The 18,600-nt window shown below is 37.5% G+C and overlaps 1 protein-coding gene across 1 annotated transcript in view; it reads right to left on the bottom strand.

Moving 5' to 3' along the window:
• itsn2b (intersectin 2b) overlaps nucleotides 1-16,900 on the bottom strand; it is a 48,075-nt gene extending 31,175 nt beyond the window's left edge. The window contains exons 1-6 of the mRNA XM_058399758.1: nucleotides 16,699-16,900; nucleotides 5,371-5,457; nucleotides 3,149-3,241; nucleotides 1,838-1,901; nucleotides 951-1,117; nucleotides 57-263 (exon numbers count right to left, since the gene is read on the bottom strand). Of these exons, the coding sequence (XP_058255741.1) occupies nucleotides 57-263; nucleotides 951-1,117; nucleotides 1,838-1,901; nucleotides 3,149-3,241; nucleotides 5,371-5,377 (538 nt within the window). The 5' untranslated portion in view covers nucleotides 5,378-5,457; nucleotides 16,699-16,900. The remainder of the gene's footprint in view (nucleotides 1-56; nucleotides 264-950; nucleotides 1,118-1,837; nucleotides 1,902-3,148; nucleotides 3,242-5,370; nucleotides 5,458-16,698) is intronic.
• Between the last annotated feature and the right edge of the window lie 1,700 nt (nucleotides 16,901-18,600).

Below are 18,600 nucleotides of genomic sequence, written 5' to 3'. Positions count from 1 at the left end.
TTGAACATGCAATCAGGTGTGACCACTGCACTGTGGTTGTTCAAATTATTACTTACCATTAGTAAGAGAAACAGGAGTTGGCTGCATTATACCCACAGGTCCATTAGCCAAACCAGGAGCACTAATGGTGGGCATTATTGGCATGGTCAGTCCACTGGGCATCATGGGAGTCATGCCCTGCATAGGACTTATGGATGGCAGCGGCATGGGTGTAAGAACAGGCATAGTAGGCACTATGGGCATGTTTTGCATGGATCCCATTCCTTCAGAAACATTTTAGTGCAAGTTCATTTAATAGTCGATAAAAACACAACATAAACAATACTTGAATTCATATAGAATTACTAAGTTTAAAAAGAGAAACAAAATCTAATGTAGAATCAATCATATTATGTTACCTAGCAGCTTTCAATCACAGTTGTACGGTACAGGGTTTCAGAAACACAAGCATTACAGGATACCATACTCAAAAACATTCATACCCACTAAATGAAAGGCAGTCATATTTGTTTAACAACAATGCCAGTGCTAATGAATAGTTGTCTGTTATGTCCTTCCATGTTTGATAACTATAGCTTTCAGTGAACAAATGTTTTAGCTGCTTTTACGCCCTCCTTCAGTTAAACCTGTCTGTTATATGCTGTGTTTCAGTGAGATAGCTACTAGTTAAATTGCGCACCTGGAATCTACCGCCTTGACTATAACACAACTTAAGGAAACTTAAATATAGCAGTTAAAGCAGGGACAAAATTATGTTAGTTCTTTTATCAATGCAACAATAAAGCAATAATTTTTTATGCAGCCATAATATTGTACTGCATAGAAAATCACATTTGAGGAGACTGAAAATATGAACTACTCTATTCCTAATAAGCAAAAACGTGCTTTTCTAAAGTTAAAACACATTTTGTTCAAATTAAGGAGGGTACATTAACACACTGGCATCTTACCAAGTGGTGTTAGTGGCATGGTAGGAGCAGGTACTGGTGGTTGTTTCATGATGATAGGTAGAGCTGAAGGAAGATTCTGGCCCTGCAGCTTCATCTTGATCAGTTTCATGGCAATCGAGAACTCCAGGCGGTCCATTTTTCCATCCTTGTTCATGTCAGCCAGAGCCCTGCACCAGGGACAAACAGTACATCACCAGAATCTTACTGGAAAGAAGGATCTGAATGAATCTACAACTTCATATTTGCTACCTGTTAAAACCATATATAAAACAAAAGTAGGAGAACAGCTCTGAGGCCTTGATGTAGAAAAACTGTGTAGTAAAAATCTTGTTTTAATAATAAATTTTTAAAAAATCTGTTCATGTCTTTAAATCTCACCATGTGAAAACAGAAATGAGGGAATCTCAACCAGCAAAGTAATAGCATTGGTTTGTATTTTTTTTTAAATCTATCAAAAATATTGATTTGTAATATGATTTTCAAATTGAAGCGTTCCGGATGATGTTGAAGCGAATGACCTTAAAAAGCAAGTATAGAATAATGTACAGTGGTACCTCGGTGTTTGACCTTAATTTGTTCCAAAACTCCGGTCGAATACCGATTTGGTCGAAAACCGAATTATTTTTCCCCATAGGAAATAATGTAAAATGAATTAATCTGTTTCAACTCGATGGTTGATCTCACAGCTTTCCTCTTGGCAACACTGATGCCTGATTTCCCCTTTTTCGGAGACATGGCTACTGAAATTATACCACAGAAGATAGTGTGCACAAATGATGCTTTCAGAACAGATGACCCAAGTAAACTACTTCAAAATTCACAATTTTTTTTTTTTTTTTTTTTTTTTTTTTTTTTTTTAAGATTTTTGTTTAGCATAGAGTACTCACCAGATCTCAGCCAGCACTGAGGAAGGGAGGCCTGACTGCAGGAAGAAACCCCTTGCCTTTTCCCCTATATAGAAAAAGGGCACGGGGGGAATTTCAAGCATTTGTCAACAGCAGGAAACAAATCTTGAGAAAACTTAACTTTTTATCTCTCTAACACATACAGTGCCCTGCAAAAGTATTCATACCCTTGACACAGATTCTCAATTGGATTTAGGTCTGGACTTTGAATTGGCCATTCTTACACATGAATATCCTTTCATCTAAACCATTCCATCGTAGCTCTGGATGTATGTTTAGGGTTGTTGTCCTGCTGGAAGGTGAACCTCTTAGTTTTCTTCTAAGATTGCCCCGTATTTGGCTCCATCCATCTTCCCATCGACTATGCAGGACAAAAAGTTCAATTTTGGTCTCATCTGACCAGAGCACCTTCTTCCACATGTTTGCTGTGTCCCCCACATGGCTTGTTCCAAACTGCAAATGGGACTTCTTATGGCTTTCTTTCAACAATGACTTTCTTCTTGCCACTTTTTCATAAAGGCCAGATTTGTGGAGTGCAAGACTAATAGTTGTCCTGTGGACAGATTCTCCCACCTGAGCTGTAGATTTCTGCAGCTCCTCCAGAGTTTCCACGGGCTCTTGGCTGCTTCTCTGATTAATGCTCTCCTTGCCTGGTCTGTCAGTTTAGGTGGACGGCCATGTCTTAGTAGGTTTGCAGTTGTGCCATACTCTTTCGGATGATGAATCTATTTTCGGATGATGGATTGAACAGTGCTCCATAAGAAAGCTTGGGATATTTTTTTATAACCTAACCCTGCTTTAAACTTCACCCCTGATCTGTCTGGTGTGTTCCTTGGGCTTCATGATGCTGTTTGTTTATGTTCTCTAACAAACCTCTGAGGGCTTCACAGAACAACTGTATTTATACTGAGATTACACACAGACTCTATTTACTAATTAGCAAATAGTATGTTAATAGTATTTAATAATTAGGGGACTTCTGATGGAAATTGGATCCACAGGGGCATCAGAGTAAAGGGGGCTGGATACAAATGCATGCCACACTTTTCAGATTTTTATATATGAAAAAAATAAAAGAAAACCATTTATCATTTTCCTTTCACTTCACAAATATTTTGTGGTGGTCTATCACATAAAATACATTTATGTTTGTGGTAAGCTCAAGGGGTATGAATACTTTTGCAATGCACTGTACGTGTAGGCATGCACAGTTCATGTTTGTTTCGAGAGCTAGACATTTACAGCAAAATAATTTTCAAATCAACGACAAATACAACCCTGCAGAGTACTTACCAGTCACAAAACCCTGCACTGGGGAGAGTGAGTCAAATTTCTGATCATGTTTATCCCTTTCCTCTGGACTTATAGCCCATATGCTGCGGCCACCTGAGTGAAATGAATTCAAGAAGAAAAACAAAAGAAAAAAGAAAAGAGGAAGCAAATTTGTTAATCAAAATGCATGTGAATACATTGTTGCACAATCTCTGTTTTTCATCAGAGTACCATGTGATATGAAATGCCAAGGTGTTTTATGGCATTCTATAAAATCATAGAAGCATGTGAAATAATATCTTTCTAACAGTTAAGAGATGTTTTTAGGGGGCCAAGCACCAAAGGTAACTTTTAGAGATTGTATGTTTTCCTGTTGTTACTATTATAACTATGGAAGTCAGAGCAGCCCACAGAATGCTTTGTGTGTGTATATACACCGATCAGCCATAACACAATGAGCACTGACAGATGAAGTGAATAACACTGATGATCTCCTCATCATGGTACCTGTTAGTGGGTTGGATATATTAGGCAGCAAGTGAACATTTTGTCGTGTTTGTGTTAGAAGCAGGAAAAAATGGGCAAGCGTAAGGATTTGAGCAGGTTTGACAAGGGCCAAATTGTGATGGCTAGACGCCTAGATCAGAGCATCTCCAAAACTGCAGCTTGTGTGGGGTGTTCCCAGTCTGTAGTGGTCAGTATCTACCAAAAGTGGTCCAAGGAACAGTGGTGGAACAGGGAACAGGGTCATGGGTGGCCAAGGTTAAATGATGCATGTGGGGAAGGAAGGCCCGTGTGCTAAATAGGTTAATGCTGGTTCTGACAGAAAGCTGTCAGAATACACAGTGCATTGCAGTTGGTTACATATGGGGCTGCATAGCCGCAGACCAGTAGGGTTGCCTATGGTGACCCCTCTGCACCGCAGAAAGTAGCAACAATGGGCACGTGAGCATCAGAACTGGACCACAGAGCAATGGAAGAAGATGGCCTGGTCTGATGAATCACGTTTTCTTTTACATCACGTGGATGACCGGGTGCGTGTGCGTCACATACCAGGGGAACACATGGCACCAGGATGCACTATGGGAAGAAGGCAAGCCGGCGGTGACGGTGTCATGCTTTGGGCAATATTCTGCTGGGAAACCTTGGGTCCTGCCATCCATGTGGATGGTACTTTAACACGTATCATCTACCTAAGCATTGTTGCAGACCATGTACACTCTTTCATGGAAATAGTATTCCCTGATGGCTGTGGACTGGCGAAGGAACATGAAATGTCCCCTCCACACTATAATCAACCGATTTGCTTGTAACATTTATAAAGAAATTTTGTCTAATAACCATCATATTTGAAAGAGATCATTGCTTGTTTCTTAGGTTTCTAATATGATAGAGTGTTTGTATGTAATGCCCAAACAAATTTAATAGTGAGTCACCAAATAGGAAGTGTAGACATTCAGTATTTTCACAACAGTGTGAAAGATATTGACCAAATTTGTTGAATAAATTATCATGTCTTAAGAGTCTCAAAGACTCACTTAGTCCATTTTTTTTTTTGCATTCTTTACAAATTTTCCAATAATCATGAAAATTCGAAAACAGCATTGTGAGATCGGACCAAAAGAAAGAATTGCTCAGATATTGCTCAAAATTACAATATCTGTGATGTTTCAGCCATAATCTGCAAATGGCTGATTTCTTATTGGCTAAATTGTCAAACAGGAAGTGACACCATTTCTAAGCAAAGCTTTTATGTATTGACATTATACTTGTCACATAATTTGTGGCAATTTAAGCAATTGGACATTATTTACAACATGGAAGGGCTCCCAAAATCAGAATTAAGGTGACATATCAGAACCACCTTTACTATTTCTCTTCAGATCTAGTATAGTTCCTGCAGCACAGGCCTTAATGGTCCAAGAGGCTTCTAGTCTTCTTCCATTACTATGGGGACAGAAATCGCCTGACCCCTTAATTGCTGTGTGTGTCTAAATTTGCCATATTTACTGGTAAGGTTAAAAATGCTGTATTTGCCAAGTCAGCATTATCAAAATTTATCTCCCAGAAGTCTATTCATTGCTGACTGTGTAAGAGCAGTTCAAGCTGGTGTTAGCTGGAGTGAGGCTAGAAATGGTGTACTTTACAAATCCAAGTGTAGCAGGGTGATGCAACAAGAAAAAAAAAAGTAACATATGTCTTTGTAATGCATATTTTTCATTCATAACTTATGTCAGTCTTACCATTCATGTTTGCAGGTGGGGGGTTTGTGGAAACAGGAAAAGTGGTCCTGGTCCTTGCCTCAACTTGCTAGCTCAGGCATCTTTACTCTAAGTACGAATGGATGGAGACAGAAATATGGAGAGACAGACACACACCCACAGAGAAAGAGAGAGAGAGAAACATACACGTTAAAATCTTGTACAATGGGTTCTATACCTCCATCATGCAATCAGACAGAAAGGAAGAGAAAACAGGAAAAACAAAACAAAAAAATTGACTTTAAAAAAATATATATATTTTGTTAACTCTCGACAACATGTATGGCAATATGTTATCGTCTTACAATTCCCCTTGACTACCATCAATTGACGATGCCACCATTCATGGCTCTGAGCAGGTCAAAAGAATTAGGCATGCCAGAATCTAGTTATGACTCGGCTATAGGTGCTAGTCTCTAGCCTTTTCATTAGGGATCTAGCACTAGCAGTGCGAAGGGACCTCTTGGTCTTCTAAGGATTTTTTTTTTATTAGGGCCCGAGCACCAAAGGAGCAAGGCCAGAGGCCTCGCACCGTAGGTGCAGAAGCCCTATTGTTTTTGAGTTTATGAATTGAATTTATGTTTTATTTATTTATTTATTTTTCAACCTTTCGGGGCATTTTGGACCCCTTATCATGCTCAAAACCTCTTGAAAATCAGCAGACAGGTTGGAATCTGCGGCCATTAGGACGTCCCCGTGGCTCGGCCCTGGGCGTGGCACACACCCGTTACAGCACCCCCTGGAAAATCTTGCTGCGTAGCTGATACACACTTGCACATATCCATGTACAACTTGGTACACACTTAGATCTCATTGAACTGAACAACTTTCACACTGCATGTCATTAAGTCTAATCCACAGGAAGTGAGTTATTTTGAGTTGTTTGCAAAACGCACCCAATGGAATTTGAAATACTCCTCCTAGGGAATTGATACAGCCGCCACCGAACCCAGGCTAAAATGATCTCAAGACATTGATAATGCAAAATTGATGAGGGATTTTTGATATCTCAAACGGTTCAGCCGTGAGAAGCCCTTAAGCTTATGGCGAATAAAACGAAACAGGAAGTGGCTAATAACTTCTGTGTACATTAAGTGATCTACATGAAACCTTAGGATTACGTGAAGCATTGAAAGCTGATCACACTGATATGACAACTGTGAGTCTCAGTCATAGCGCCACCAACTGGCAGCAGGAAGTGTGTCACTTTTTGAAATCTCTAATATTTTCTCCCTTACTTTCATCTGATTTGGTTCAAAATCAGTCAGGATAATGACAAGACATGGCTGATGTGAAACAGTGGAGGAATTTTTGATACCTCGAATCGTGTTACTATGGTGATGATTTACATGAGAACATAATAGAAGACAAAGAATCTTCTCATATCTTACAAGTAGAAAGGCCTAATGTTCCAAAATATTTCCCATAGAGAGTGTAAATGTTTATGAGAAAGGCCAGTGTGGCTGGTCCCCGGGCGTGGCACAGGGCAGTCACAGCGCCCCCTGGAACTTTGTCAGAAATATAGCTGCACAGCTCATCTTCACTTACACGTATATGCATGAGACGTAGTATACATTTAGATCTCATTGAGCTAAATGACATTCATCCACCTGTCATGGGATCTGCTTAACAGGAAGTCAGTTATTTTGAGATGTTTGAAAAATGCACCCAATGGAATTTGATATACTCCTCCTACAGGATTTGTATGATTTTGACCAAACAGGGTCCAATATGATCTGAAGACATTGAGGATCTAATCTTGATGAGGGATTTTTGATATCTCAAACGGTTCAGCCGTGAGAAGCCCTTAAACTTATGGCGAATAAAAGGAAACAGGAAGTGGCTAATTTCGGTGTATATTGTGTGATGTACATCAAACCTCAAATTTATGTTAAGAGAAGAAAGCCGATCACACGGACATGACTACTGTGCGTCTCAGTCATAGCGCCACCAACTGGCAGCAGGAAGTGTGTCACTTTTATGAATCTAATCACATTCTTTCATGTTATTTGGTTCAAAATCAGTCAGAATAATGTCAAGACATGGCTGATGTGAAACTGTGAAGGAATTTGTGATATTGTGAATGATGTTGCTATTGTGAGGATGTAAATAAGGACATAATAGAATAAGATTAAATGTTCTTATATCTTAACAGTGGAAAGTCCTAATGTTTCAAAATATTTTACATAGAAAGAACAACTGGTTGTGAGTAAGTTTGCTTAGTTTCATGATTTTGTGACGCTCAAACGGCTCACAACAAATTTTTACATTTATCAGTCCATTGACTAGACATGGTTTTGACCTGACTCCTGCAGTACTAGACTATGTCCACTAGAGGCTCTTTCCCCTTTATTTATTTATTTATTTATTTATTTTTAATATGGCTTCATGTTCGCAATTTATATATACAGAGTCAACCAAAAAATGTATATACACTTCAGGAAAAGACAAATAGTATGATGTAAATTATATTAGTATAATATTAATAATATTATCATAATATCATCATAATATCATCATATATATCAATCTATAACGTATAGCAATAAATTTAGTAATGAAATATTTATACAAATTTTTGTTTTTCTGGGTGACTCTCTCTCATTTTATTTATATTTTATATATATATATATATATATATACACACACACACACACACACACACACACATATATATACACACTACTCACAAAAAGTTAAGAATATTGGGCTTTTGGGTGAAATTTCAGGATGCACCTAAAATGCACTATAACCTTTACAGGTGAACTTAATTTGACCTTCTCTACACTTTTGAATGCACATGTCCAACTGTTCAGTGTTTCAGTACTTTTTGCATAACTTGCTGTTCTCTAACAAGGTGCTTAACGGCAAAATTCACAACTGGTGTTGGATCCATAAATCGACCAATAAATTTTCTGGTTCAATTAGAATTGGTATTTAAACAGTCCTCTTCATCATGCTGTTCACATTTTGACATCATGAGACCAAGATGACACCTAACAATTGACCAACAGTACCTCGCCATTGCAAGGCTTCAAACAGGATGTTCTCAGAGGGAAGTGGCCACTGAGCTTAGAGTGTCACAGAGTGTCATCAGCAGGTTGCGACAGAGATACAGAAAGACTGGAAGAGTCACAGAAAGGCATAGAATTGGACGTCCTTTGGCCACATCCCATGTTGATGACTGCTTCATTGTGAACAGTGCCCTGCGGAACCGGATGATGAATGCCACTCAACTCCAGGCACATTTAAGGGAGGTGAGAGGCACCCAAGTGTCACGTCAGACCATACGAAACCGTTTACATCAGCGTGGTCTGCATGCTAGACGACCTGCAAGCAGTGGGCCTCAGTGCTGTTCTCTGATGAAAGTCAATTCACGTTGAGCAGAAATGATGGCCGCCAATGATGTTGGAGACGTCAAGGAGAGCGCTATGCATCAGCCACTGTTGTGGTGGTGGTACAGTCTGGGCAGGTGTGTCTCCTCAATACAGAACTGCCCTACATTTTGTGAATGGTACAGTGACAAGCCAATACTACCTGAATAACATCATTAATCCAGTCATTGTGCCCCTACATGAACAACACAGGCCTAATTTCATCTTCATGGACAACAATGCTCCAGCTCATCGAGGTCGCATCATTAGGGAACGGCTGCTGGAGGCTGGGGTACCTCAAATGGAGTGGCCTGCACTTTCTCCAGACCTGAATCCCATAGAAAACCTATGGGATCAGCTGAGTCGCCGTGTAGAGGCTCGTAACCCTGCACCCCAGAACCTCAATGACCTGAGGGCCGCCCTTCAAGAAGAGTGGAATGCCATGCCTCAGCAGACAATAAGTCGACTCGTGAACAGCATGAGACGTCGTTGTCAAGCTGTAATTGATGGTCAAGGGCACATGACAAATTATTGAGACATTGACATTTTTTGTTGTGGTATACCCACCACTGTTGTTGGCTTTTGTTTCAATAAATTGTTTGAGATGAGGAAATCACCATTGCATGCTTCTACTTAAATGCCCTACTTTCATGATGTATCACTGTAGTGTGAACTTTTTACATTTTCCATAAATTTCACCCAAAATCCAAATATCCTTAACTTTTTGTGAGTAGTTTGTGTGTATATATATATATATATATATATATATATATATATATATATATATATATATATATATATATATATATAAAACCTGATATAGTAATATGGTTTAGAGGGAGTCATTGTCCCTTTTGACATCACTGGACATTGCTATGATCTGTTTCATTACACCCAAACTGTCACTTTTGTCCTTATATAGTTTAGACGGAGAGTTAGTTGTCTTTTTGCCATCAGTGGACATTGCTGTGATCACTTTCATTAGACCCAAATTGTCACTCTTTTCCTTTTGGTATTTCCCCTTTAAATGCATGTACCCACTGTGCCCACTTTGTCTGGTGCGCCTGGGTGGCGATGCCACCGTTGCTTGGGCCCGATCATCATTGCTTGCAACTATATTTTAATTTGTTTTTGGCTTAATTGCCTTTTAAAAAGGTCAGGAATGTGCGCCAAGTCGGGCTGTAAATAAACCTGTCAAGTTATGATTAAGGTATAATTGAGCTTATTATTAAAACTAAAATAACATTACATAAAATAAGCATACACAGGTTCTGCTGAACAGCAACGGGGATACTGAATTCCTGCATAGTGAAGTCACCCTAATAAACAACATGCTGCTTCATTTTCTAAATTTAAGCCCTCGTTCATGTTTTGCAAGCAAAGACACTAACGGCTTTATCTGTATGGATGCATGGACAAGGGAAGCTTAGATGCATCAGTGAAAGAAGTTTTGTTGTATTGCTCTGCTCTGAAATCAGGCAACATAAGTTTTTAAGGCTCGTAGGACACAAAACAGGCAAAAAAGAAATACATATTACAAAACAAGACACAAATATCTTAAAGCTGCTTTTTCGAACACACATTTAAGTCATGACAGATTCCACCTATAAGAATGACTATCAGCGATTCCTCTTACCATTGTAAATCATCCCAAGCCTTGTACTGTGGTACATCCAGTTCAGTTTAGAGGGATTTGTTGCTTTTACACAAAATGAGTAAGTACTGGCAGGTCTGGTAATACAATATAATCAGAGTAAACAACACTGGGTATGATGCCAATGTAATCTTGTGTAGAGATGATAAAAATGATTATAATGCACAAGCATAACTGTCAGTCTATTAAGATGTATATCAGTCACTTTAGTTGGATTAGGTTACCGAATATCACAACCATTTTGAAATAGACAGTTAATACCATCTCCTACAAACTGTGCATTTGATAACATGTTGTGTAATGCAGTACAACAGACAGGTGACTGGAAACAGAATGTTCCCCAACAGGACAGACGTCTACCAACCTGTTGGGATAAAACATGATAGCAATCCGTTTCATATCTCTTTAGTTCATTTAGTTTGTATAGTAGTTTATCTCCATCTTGGCCCCTCCCTCACAAAAGTTGTCATAATTACCACTAAGAGGCAGATATTTCCATTTAGATATTGCAGCTTGGGTAGAAGAAACGCAGTTTTGGGAGCAGTATTTTAGCTTACCTAAATCAAAATAATTATGCAGTGTTTTGCAAACATACAGTCTCCTCCAACAGTAGTGCAATGAGGCCAATTATATTGTTTGTTATACACTTAAGACATCTGGGTTTGAGATCAGAAGATGATGAGATGACAGAGCAGATATTTACATCTAGTTGTGTTAAACAACTACATGGGACTTTTTGTTTGAACCTACACATTTTTCCAAGACGCCCTGTTAGACTGACTGCTTAATTTAGACTGACAATTAAGTCATGAATAGTTTTTGGTTTGCACCCTGGGTTTTGCCTGTGAAAACTGCATTTGTTGTTAAAAAGGTTAAATCAACACAAAGACCAGAGTCTTGGCTGTGGGAGAAAAGAAAGCCATTCTGAGGCTGAGAAAAGCAGGGAAGTCATTGCTCAAGCATTGGACATAGCCAAGCCAATACAACAATGTGAAATGTCTTGAAAGGCCAGATTGGAATTTGCAAAGAAACCAAAGTGATTGAAAGGCAAAAGCATGTAGAAAGCATGTAGGATCTGCTCATGATCCACAACACATGAGCTGTCAAGCATGGTGGAGGTAGTGTGATGACTTGTGCTTGCATGGCTGCTTCTGGAACAGGGTCACTAATCTTTATTGATGATGTAACTCATGGTGGCAGCAGCAGAATGAATTCAGACAACTACAGGAAAGTTCTGTCTGAAAATTTATTTTAAAAAAATGCATCCAATCTAAATGGGAGGAATTTCATCAGGCAACAAGACAATGACAAAGACACTGCCAACATAACAGAGGACTTCATCAGGGGAAGAAGTGGAAGGTTTGAAACAGGCCAAGTCATTCACAAGCCCTTAACCCATTTTAAGCAGGCTTTTCACCTTCTGAAAAGGACTGAAGGGAGAATTCAAACCAAGCAACACCTGAAAGAAACTGCGGAAGCCGGGAAAAGCATTACAAAAAAAAAGAAAGTAAGAATTGGTTTTTATTTTGATCTGATCTCAGCATTTCTCTGAACTAGGCCAATAATATACATCACAGTATACCGGTACCCCTTTACCTAGCGCAATATTCAACCTAAAGATGTTTTAAAGATGTACAAACCTCTATAAAATACACATGTATGCAAACTTCATAAATACTCGCATATAACATACACCATTTATGGTTTGCATTAATTAATGAACACAAACCTTCCATCAGGTAACATTAAAACTCTGAATTTTAGTGCAGTGTCTACATTACCCAAAAAAGCCAAGATTCAAATCCACTTCTTGCTGTCATTAAAGAAATCAAGAACCACCCTGTGTCTGCCTGTGCATTTACATTTTATTTGCATATGACCTTTTAAAGGCCTGATGTTCTTCAGTGTACAGCCTAAATTGTTCAAAAAGGTGAAACCAAGCGAAATGTATTGCACTGTTGCCTTTTTTGTGCCTGCACAAAAGCAATTTTAAAAATGTCTTTGTACAATGAATAAAACCAGAACAAAGACAAAGTAAACATTTATTGTGACTCTGATTGTGATTTTGAATACTCAATGGACATTGCCAGCTTGATTTAAGTTTACTCAATTTGTTTTAATGACGTCGGAGCCTAGACCAGCAGTGCTGGACAGTGATGTCATTTTTAACCACATCCCATCCTCCCATTCCACACTGTTTGTCTACACAACCACAGATGAACGGCAAGGCAACATAGCAAGAATGATACAGGAAGTGAAGCCATTCCTGATCAGTGCAAATGGTGGTCCCCCAAAAATTGTAGTCTGTCTAGAAAATTCTACATAAATGACATTATGGTGCACCTTCTTTTGTGGCTTAGTGAAAAAGGAGGAAGTTTGAGATAATTAATTTTTGCCAAAAACCTGATTTTCTGCATTTTACATTTGAGACTACTGCTTAAAAGAATTTCAACTTTGACCATTTTCCAGAGCCTGATGTTCTCCAACATGACTCCATTAAACTCATTACTCCTCAGTAAAAGCACACAAATTATTAATACCTCATCTGTCATCTAATTTCTGATTACACACTGCCATGAGTAAGAACAGAATAAAAGGAACACTGCTTGCACATATTTATAATCTGCCTCTATTGAACTCCAAGTGATAGCATTGATGAAGTCCACCACACCCTTTTGTTTCTTCTGGCTATTTCTTCTTCTACTGCAGATTGACTGAGTTACAGACTTCTGCCACTCAACCCTTAGTCCTACTTGTGTTATAAAATAATTAACTTTTTTTTTATTGAGGTACAAAGCAAAATTGTACCAAATCCAAATGATGAACTATATTAGTGTTTCTTATTAGTCACATTATTGTTTCATTGTTTTTTAAAAACCTACTCACTTTTCCCCCACATTTCAGGATCTTGCATCTGCTAACTTACAGTCTAGAAAACTTTTGTGTGCTAACAGATTTATCATCTCTAAACAATACAATCAGCAACAGGGTACATTTTATTAAGTGACCTGCCAAACTTTATCATTTTATGCAGGAGCTAATCAATTTAACACAGGAGTATGGGAGTACTAGTTATCATAAGCATCATTTTTAAACACATTGGTCAATTTAAAAAAATAATAATTAAACAGGGTAATCTCTATTCTCAGGATGGTCTCTATGACTATGAGTATCATTTTAACACTTCAATTTCTAGTCTCAACATTAAGAGTAGCAAGCCACTTTTAAATTTCTTCTAAATCAGTCACTTACATCCAGTTAAACTGTGTAAATCTAAATCTATATCAGACCCAGCACGGTGTAAATCTAATTTACAATTTGAAACTATTTGTAGAATTTTCTAGCAGTAATATGCTTAAAAAAAATAAGTGACTTGCTATTAAGAATGAATGACAAAGCATCTTTAATACCATAAAGCCACTTGCCATGACACTATTACTACTTCTACAACAGCAGTATGTGGGACTGCTTTCAAATCTCACTTTCACCTGCTCCTGAAGGAATTCTGAGCAATCCTACTCGTAACAGTTCTCCAAATATAAACTGTAACTTAAACCTCTGTGATTCTAACAAGGAATGAACATCATGAAAGCACCAAATACGCTTCCATGTTAAGGAAAGTGGCCTTTATATCTGTCCCACAAGCTTATCTCTTAGCAGACAGTCAAAATCTGACAGTCCACTTCCACACCCACATCTTCTTTGTCAGGTCTCATTGGATCCCAGTTGTGATGTATACCTCTAACTAGGGGTGGGGGGTTGCAAGCAAACTTAAAATTTAAAATAAAACCATTTATTTAAAAAGATATCACCAAATTTTCTTTCTTCTCGAGATATTTTGCTTGCTTCCAAATTAATCAGTACCTGCCTGTTAACTGACTGAGTGGAAATGAGACTCGTTGAGAATGATCCAATCACATGAGTCCAAATATATAAAAGCAATATTGATTCGCTAACAACAAAAGTGGGCGGGTCCAGGGTGCATAGTGCTGCACCCCATGGACAATTTGAAACAAGTCAATCAGAGCTCAGCCTCAGGTCACATGCTTTTCAAAAGTTTATGTAATCACATACACCGTTTGCCCGTCGCCCTGGCACACACAAACACTGGCGCACACAAACACTGAGTAAAATGAGTAAAAATGAGTAAAATAGTTTTGATTTTTTTTATTTTAAATAAATGATAATATGACTAACAGTGAAATAGAACAACTAAATGATTCTATTTCATTATTAAAATATATAATTACTGTTAACATGTTAAAGTAGCATTCTTCTCTGGTTAACATTAAGGAGGCGGCGGTATGCAGACTTTTGTGCAATAACTTATTTATATCCATATATTTCTATCTATATAAAATATCACCATACCTATTTATATCTTATACATAATAAGATATAATAATAATTTATAATATAATTATAATAATTATAATAATTATTATTTAATTATTATTAATTATTAATTATTATTTATTTATATTATTTAATTATTAATATAATTATAATAATTTACTTATTTATGACTATTGCCTTGACTGCATTTTTTTCACTTCTTTCATTTGTTAAAATGGATGTATAGTTTGCACCACATAATATGTGAATTGCACTGAAAGGACTGCTTTAATTTCGCTATATTCAGTATAGCAACAATAAAAGAATCTTGAGGTTGTAAATCTATTCAAGGATTAAATTTGTCCATAATTCATATCCACCCACAATGTACTGTGACAGAGAGAAAAACTGAACAAGCATGAAAACAGAGAGCATGACTTTCTCTTATGGTATTCACCCTGTTGCACATGACACTGAACACAGCGTGATGTCACTCATCATATAAACATTACACTTTATTTGTATTCTTCCACCAGCAAAGAGCTGTCATTGGATTAGTCAATAATCAATTTCAGGTGATAAAGTGTTACAGAGAAAAATAAGTGAAAACAAATGTATTCAAACTTAGAATTAATATGGTTGTGAAAAGAAGTGATAGTGCACTTTGCAGGGATATACATATTGGTGCTCTGATTGTTATATGGCACTATACCACCTAACTACTGCACTAACCAAAACTGTAAAATTACTGTTGGACGTTTATATAACAAAAGAGATAAAAATGCCATGAAAAACGGGGCTTATCCAGGCAATTTCATATACAGAAAGAAAGATAAATAAAAAGGAAAAATAGATAAAATTGTGAAAAATAACTTGAATGCTCTGAATTTTATTTATTTGAATTTTTTTAATTTTCCCCACACCCATTTTTTTTTTTTACCAATGTACACCAAGCTCCACCCCAAAACTTGAAATGGTAATTAAAGTAGAGTTAAACATATAGCTAGAGCGACCATTAGCAAAGAATGTCATGACATCACTTTGACATTAAGTGCACTCGGATATTCAAGCGCTTGAAAGCCAATTAACTCTATAAAAATGAAACTTCAACTCTATAAAACACTCATAATTATTTATGAGAAGTTGTATGTGAAGGGATGTTGGGGGCGTGTCCATTAAATGTCTAACAAGATGCCAATCCAAATACATGCATGCTGGACCGAAAGACATTTTCCAATATTTGTTTTTTAGCTTTTTAATACATTGTTCACTTGAGACACTGGCTTAAACCATTTTCTTAGTATTTCTACATACTGTTTTTCACATTACTTATGCTGGTAAGCAATGACAAATATTGAATAATTGCACCTTTAACATGCCATCAGGATGAGAACAAATGCTACACTAGATTTGCCTAATTATATGCTACATGACATGCTAACTAATTACAGATTTACGATCAACAATCGTTAATATGAGTTGATACTGGTCATGAAACCGGCTAGTAACGATTTCAGTGAAGCCACACACACACACACACACACACACAAGCCAGCCAGACCCGTTTGCAACTTGCCTAGCAGGTTTCTCAAAGCATCCACGTATTCCTACCAAAACTCTGTGACGCTCCTTGCTAATGTTGTTTTATTCAATACAAACTTCGTTTATAAAAAGATGAACTGGAATAAGGCCCTGTCATTTACTTTATTTAGCTTGCTACATTTACGGCCTGACAATAATTTAGGTACATTTACGCTGCTTGTTTGAAATGAATCAAGTTTGCAATGTTACCAATGCCCAGAACACTTATAGCAAATATTTATTAATTAATTTAAATAATCTGAAAGGATAGCATGGACTATAATGATAACAGCTAATAATAACAACAATAATAGACAGCTATAAAGCTAGCCATTTGATCATAGTAACACAGCTGCTGCTACTTACATTCCATCACGAACGAGAAATGAACATTGTTGATTGTGTGTGTTCCCATGGAGGTGTAAATATCTTCTTTTAACGACCTTTCACATAAAGCGAAAAACCAGATTGTTGAAAGTTGCCCTAAGATTTTTTCTCTTAAACACTGACAACCTGTTGCGGAAAGCGCTGTCAGAAACACAATATGGCTGACGGCTCTGAGGTTCACGGCCCTGTGCTGTAATCCGGTATGGAACGCCAGACGGGTCAAAACTTCTAAACAGTGGTCCTCTTGCCTTTACAGCAATCTGCTGTGGAAAACCAAAAGGGCCAAAACGTCTAAATAATTGCCTGTGTTCTGAAGACAAACGTGTCTTCATTTCCTGCCAGGAACAGCCACCTCATACCCATAGTTAAAACTAATCTTTATTTAAAAAATTATAAGTGATCATAATAAATCTAATCTGATCTAGATATCATTTTAGATTAGTAAGCATTTCTTTGTAAAGGTTACTGAGTGCACACAAGCCATTTTTTTGAAAATATCAGTAGAAGAAAAAAAATTATTCCAAAATTTTTCACACAATTTTCCAATGTTTTTGGAAGTACTGTGGGGAACTGCAGATTAGGAAGTTTAATAGATGTGAAAACAGTTCCAACATCAGGCAGGATCAAAGTCAATAAACACGCAATGGTCAGGCGATCTACAAATAGAGGTATCAGGGCTATGCAAAACAGAGAAATCAAGAAACAGGGCCTCCCCACCCCAAAATTTCAATGTTGAGGCCCCATCCCAGGCCTCTAATATGCCACTCATTCCAGCTAGGGGCTTCCTGTGGCCACAAGGAGCTTTGGTTATTCTGGCAAGATACCACTCTCACCCTCTTGCAGCATCCATGTTAGGGTGAGGTATTTTGTTAGATAAAGGATGTGCAACAAAGATTAGGCAGACAGTTCCAAAACTCAGGCAGAATCAAAGTTGATTTATGGGCAATGGTTAGGCAATCTACAAACAGAGGCATAACACAGTAGTTGAAAAACAGAAAGAAGAAACTTTACCATGGTCAGGGTCTTAGATCTGTAACCTATCACAGAAACATTGGCGGATATGGAGAAGATGCTAAGGGTGGCGATAAAAAGTGGCAACATATTTTTCTATGGGAATGAGGGGGGAAAATGAAAATTTTTTAGGGTAGATTTAGCTTCAGAAAATGTAATCAGATATATTTTTTTTATGTAGTGAAACATTCATACTGTGTCTTCTACATTGACAGCATCTCTTCACAATTACCTTCCTCTTTTAAAAACAATTACAACCCTCTACCTTCAAGACCAATCACATTGTCTCTTGATTATCTGAAATAAAGTGAATCTGTCTTTTAATTATGATTTATCCATATAGAAATACATTTAAAATCTGTTTCTGTTGTGTAAGGCAGTGATAAAATATGGCTGGGTAATTATTTATAAATTATTTGGATTATACATTATTTTATATTAGTGTCTGAATAAATATTTGTGAAAAGTTACTTTGTTTAAAATACACTACTCACAAAAAGTTAAGGATACTTGGCTTTTGGGTGAAATTTATGGAAAATGTAAAAAGTTCACGCTACAGTGATATATCATGAAGTGGTGATTTCCTCATCTCAAACAATTTATTGAAACAAAAGCCAACAACAGTGGTGGGTATACCACAACAAAAAATGTCAATGTCTCAATAATTTGTCATGTGCCCTTGACCATCAATTACAGCTTGACAACGACGTCTCATGCTGTTCACGAGTCGACTTATGGTCTGCTGAGGCATGGCATTCCACTCTTCTTGAAGGGTGGCCCTCAGGTCATTGAGGTTCTGGGGTGCAGGGTTACGAGCCTCTACACAGTGACTCAGCTGATCCCATAGGTTTTCTATGGGACTCAGGTCTG

The sequence above is a fragment of the Hemibagrus wyckioides genome, linkage group LG09, assembly GCF_019097595.1.
Source record: "Hemibagrus wyckioides isolate EC202008001 linkage group LG09, SWU_Hwy_1.0, whole genome shotgun sequence".
NCBI lineage: Eukaryota > Metazoa > Chordata > Actinopteri > Siluriformes > Bagridae > Hemibagrus > Hemibagrus wyckioides.
Note: the sequence above shows the minus strand (reverse complement) of the source record. Positions and strands in the feature narration are given on the sequence as shown.